Source organism: Budorcas taxicolor, chromosome 19 (genome assembly GCF_023091745.1).
Source record: "Budorcas taxicolor isolate Tak-1 chromosome 19, Takin1.1, whole genome shotgun sequence".
In the NCBI taxonomy this organism is placed as follows: domain Eukaryota; kingdom Metazoa; phylum Chordata; class Mammalia; order Artiodactyla; family Bovidae; genus Budorcas; species Budorcas taxicolor.
Genome location: NC_068928.1, coordinates 24,007,202 through 24,012,133, shown reverse-complemented (window position 1 = coordinate 24,012,133; position 4,932 = coordinate 24,007,202). Strand labels below are relative to the sequence as shown.

Here is a 4,932-nt window from a genome sequence, read left to right as displayed (position 1 = left end):
TGGCACAACATTGTAAATCAACTATATTCCAATGACATTTTTTAAACATGGTTCCAATAGTATAAATAAGACATGATGTCAAACTGATCTAAGATGGGGACAGTTTGGATAAGGAGTGAATGAAGGAGAAAGAATCTCTAGATCTTGTTGACAGATGTTGGGTATTGATAACGGAAAGGGGGAAATGAAAGAAGACTTTCATGTTTTAATCTGGATAACCTGGAAGTCTTTTTCTGGGATATGGAAGACCTGAGGAGGAAGGAATTGGGAGAGATACAAAGGGATATCATGTGTTTCTTTTGGAATCTGTTTAACTGAAGATGCCTGTAATACATCCAAGGAGAGATAATATTCAAGCAATTGACTATCTTCTTCTATGAGTTAGAAAGACTTCTACAACAGAAGTCTAAGGTAATCAAGCCATTGAAGTAGATGAGGTTTTCTTGGTGCAAGCGTGCTAATACTCTTCAATCTGCTCCAACATTGAAAGCCCATGGACTATAACCTGCGAGGCTCCACTGTCTCTGCATCGGCAGGTAGGTTCTTGACCACTAGCACCACCTGGGAAGACCCTTTCTTATGGCATATACAATTATAAGAGAACACTGTTTAGGAAAAACCCTGGAACATCAATCAAGTTGAAGATAGAGACAAAACAGAAGCCAGCAGAGTACTGAGGATGTCTGACCAGGCAAGTGTGGGAAAAACCAATGTATTATGTGTCTCAGAAGCCAAGGGATAAGAATGTTTTGGGAAAGTTGGAATATTGTTTCATGTTAAAGAGAAATGAAGAAAATAAGTCATTTCCAAAGATAGAGATTCTGATTATAGAGAATTGGGGTCCTGTAAGAATTGTAATTATTGTGATTAGAAAAATACAAAATAGTTTTACAAAGCATGTAAGAGACAGTTTATCATAGCAATAAGTTCATTCTGAAATTCAGGTTTTCAAGGGCACTATTATTTCTTCTTTAAGATACTGGAGACAGAGCATGACAGGAAGGAATCAAACTACTGTCTCAGAGTTCCTCCTGCTGGGACTGCCCATCAAGTCAGAGCATCAGAACCTGTTCTACGCCCTGTTCCTGGCCATGTATGTTACCACCGTCCTGGGGAACCTTCTCATCCTCGTCCTCATTTGCCTGGACCCCCACCTCCACACACCCATGTATTTGTTTCTCAGTAACCTGTCTTTCTCTGACCTCTGCTTCTCCTCTGTCACAATGCCCAAACTGCTGCAGAATATGCAGAGCCAAGACCTGTCCATCCCCTATGCTGGCTGCCTGATGCAAATGTACTTCTTCCTGTTCTTTGCAGACCTGGAGGACTTCCTCCTTGTGGCCATGGCCTATGACCGCTACGTGGCCATCTGCTTCCCCCTGCGCTACACCGCCATCATGGGCCCCAGGCTCTGTCTCTTCCTGGTGGTGCTGCCCTGGATACTGACCACATCCCATGCCATGTTACACACCCTGCTCATGGCCAGTCTGCATTTTTGTGAAGACAATGTGATCCCCCACTTTTTTTGTGATTTGTCTGCCCTGCTGAAGCTGTCCTGCTCTGACACTCGAGTGAATGAGCTGGTGATATTTTCCATCGGAGGGCTCATTATCGTCATCCCATTCCTACTCATCATCATGTCTTATGCACGAATTGTGTCCTCCATCCTCAAGGTCCCTTCTGCCAAGGGCATCTGCAAGGCTTTCTCCACCTGTGGCTCCCACCTCACTGTGGTGTCTCTCTTCTATGGGACAATTATTGGTCTCTATTTATGCCCATCAGCTAATAATTCCACTGTTAAGGAGACTTTCATGTCTATGATGTACACTGTGGTGGCCCCCATGCTGAACCCCTTCATCTACAGCCTGAGGAACAGAGACATGAAGGGAGGTCTCAGAAGAGTCTTTTGCAAAAAGAAAAATGCCTTCTTTCTATGACTGTAAAGTTAGGATGATGATAAAGTTGGGATTTCTACACAATTTTATTTAGTAGGTATATTGATATCAATATTGGGATATTAACCTAGATTTCTATTTTCAATGATCTTTTTTTTTTTTTTACAATGACTTAGTAGGATATTTTCCAATAAGTAAAAGAGATACAGTGGAGGTATGTAGTAGGACTTGGAAAGGGGATGTCAGTGACCTCCTAGCTGGATCTTTCTCATTTTTCTCTCCAGGTAACTCAAAGAAGCTTCATTTTTAAATTTCCAATTAATCTTTGTGCCCTCCCTCCACCTTTTTTTTTATTACTGTTTTCAATGTTTGATTTACTGCTGAAATAAACACTATTTACCAAGCGTTTACTCATTTACTTGTTGACACACCCTCTCCCCTCTGCCCTTGACCCACCACCACCTTGGACAGACGTTTCATGAATGAAGAGACTGAAACTGCAGAACCTGGGCCCACAGTAGGATACTCATATTTACTGAACAGACAGCTCCCAATGTAGTTACTTTTATCGTCCTCCCATTTGAAAATATGGAGGCGACTAAAAGAAACAGCACAGCTGTGATAGCTTGTAAAATAGCATTAATTTGGGATGTGCTGCCTCCTTGCCCACTGTGTGCCCCTGTGGCAGCAAATTCTTGGGCCAGTGATCCCTTCCTAAACCTGGCCCTTTTGGATATATGAGGCCACAATCTGGGCCATGCCATGCTCCTAGGAAGGCCACTGAGAACCCAGGTCTGCCACACTAAAGGTGGAGAGGAAAGCCTTTTCTTCACCGTCTGTGTCCCTTTTTTAAACAATTAATTTATCATGTTTTTTGAGAAAGTAACAAAAAACATGCATTATATAATACTGTGTCCTCAAGATCAATACTATTTAAAATTCAAAATTCTCCCGTGCTTAGCTCCTGTAAACTGGACTTTTCTTTTTATTTTTTTGCTTTGCAATACTGTATTGGTTTTGCCATACATCAACATGAATCCACCATGGGTGTACATAAGTTCCCACTCCTGAACCCCCCTCCCACCTCCCTCCCCATACCATCCCTCTGGGTTATCCCAGTGCACCAACCCCAAGCATCCTGTATCCTGCATTGAACCTAGACTGGCGATTCATTTCTTATATGATAGTACAGATGTTTCAGTGCCATTCTCCCAAATCATCCCACTCTCTCCCTCTCCCACAGAGTCAAAAAGTCTGTTCTGTACATCTGCATGTCTTTTGCTGTCTCGCATACAGGGTTATCATTACCGTCTTTCTAAATTCCATATATATGTGTTAGTATACTGTATTGGTGTTTTTCTTTGTGGCTTACTTCACTCTGTATAATTGGCTCCAGTTTCACCCACCTCATTAGAACTGATTCAAATGTATTCTTTTTGGTGACTGAGTAATACTCCATTGTGTATATGTATCACAGCTTTCTTATCCATTCATCTGCTGATGGACATCTAGGTTGCTTCCATGTCCTGGCTATTATAAACAGTGCTGCGATGAACATTGGGGTACATGAGTCTCTTTCAATTCTAGTTTCCTTGGTGTGTATGCCCAGCAGTGGGATTGCTGGGTCATAAGGCAGTTCAATTTCCAGTTTTTTAAGGAATCTCCACACTGTTCTCCATAATGGCTGTACTAGTTTGCATTCCCACCAACAGTGTAAGAGGGTTCCCTTTTCTCCACACCCTCTCCAGTATTTATGCTTGTAGACTTTTGGATTGCAGCCATTCTGACTGGTGTGAAATGGTACCTCACTGTGGTCTTGATTTGCATTTCTCTGATAATGAGTGATGTTGAGCATCTTTTCATGTGTTTGTTAGCCATCCATATGTCTTCTTTGGAGAAATGTCTATTTAGTTCTTTGGCCCATTTATTGATTGGGTCATTTATTTTTCTGGAATTGAGCTGCATAAGTTGCTTGTATATTTTTGAGATTAGTTGTTTGTCAGTTGCTTCATTTGCTATTATTTTCTCCCATTCCGAAGGCTGTCTTTTCACCTTGCTTATAGTTTCCTTTGTTGTGCAGAAGCTTTTAATTTTAATTAGATCCCATTTGTTTATTTTTGCTTTTGCTTCCAGTATTCTGGGAGGTGGGTCATAGAGGATCCTGCTGTGATTTATGTTGGAGAGTGCTTTGCCTATGTTCTCTTCCAGGAGTTTTATAGTTTCTGGTCTTACGTTTAGATCTTTAATCCATTTTGAGTTTATTTTTGTGTATGGTGTTAGAAAGTGTGTACTCTTTTTTGACCTCGTGGACTTTAGCTCACCAGGCTCCTCTGTCATGCCGTACGGCAACTAAGCCCATGTGCCCCAGCTATTTAGGCCTGTGCGCCAAGAGCCCGTGCTCTGCAACAAGATAGGCCACCACCACAAGAAGCCTGCACCCCACGACTAGAGTAGCCCCTGTTCACAGCAACTGCAGAAAAGCCCAGACACAGCGAGGAAGACCCAGCACAGCCAAAGAAAGTTAGTTATGGCTTTGTGGCCATAGATAACTGCAGCAGCAGGAAGAGCTGGAAACTAGGAAGCATTCTGACACATCTGGGGAGTATTAGAGATGATGGAAGTGGCAGGCGCCAGTATGTTTTCCCACAGAAGTAAGAAGGCAGAAGTACTTCAGTGGGATTCACACTGGGTTTTCTTTTCTATCTTGACTTGAAGAATTGAATATGATCAGGGAGTCTTTCTCTTGTCTCTTATTCTAGTACTTCCTATATATTTGCATATGGTTGCGTCATGTAGGTAACTACTCTGTGTTAGTTACAGGTCATTTATGGGAAATGGTGTTTTACTGAGAGATTCTTCCACCTTGAGAATCTTTCCAAAGTATGTCTTGGGACTTCCCTGGCAGTCCAGCGGTTAAGACACTGAGTCTTCACTTCAGGGAGTGCTAGATTGATCCCTGGTCAGGGAACTAAAGTCTCACATGCTGCCCAGAATGGTCAGAAAACAAAAACAGAAAACCCAAAAAACCAATGTCTTT

The 4,932-nt window shown here is 42.1% G+C and overlaps 1 protein-coding gene across 1 annotated transcript; it reads left to right on the top strand.

The window, feature by feature from the left end:
• Positions 1-992: 992 nt before the first annotated feature.
• On the top strand, positions 993-1,937 carry LOC128064461 (olfactory receptor 1E2-like). The gene has a single exon (XM_052657169.1). It carries the CDS (start codon positions 993-995, stop codon positions 1,935-1,937), a length of 945 nt encoding a protein of 314 aa, XP_052513129.1.
• The last annotated feature ends 2,995 nt before the right edge of the window (positions 1,938-4,932 follow it).

Coding starts and splice junctions, on each gene's coding strand:
- LOC128064461 (XM_052657169.1), top strand. CDS start 993: ATGACAGGAAGGAATCAAACTACTGTCTCAGAGTTCCTCCTGCTGGGA.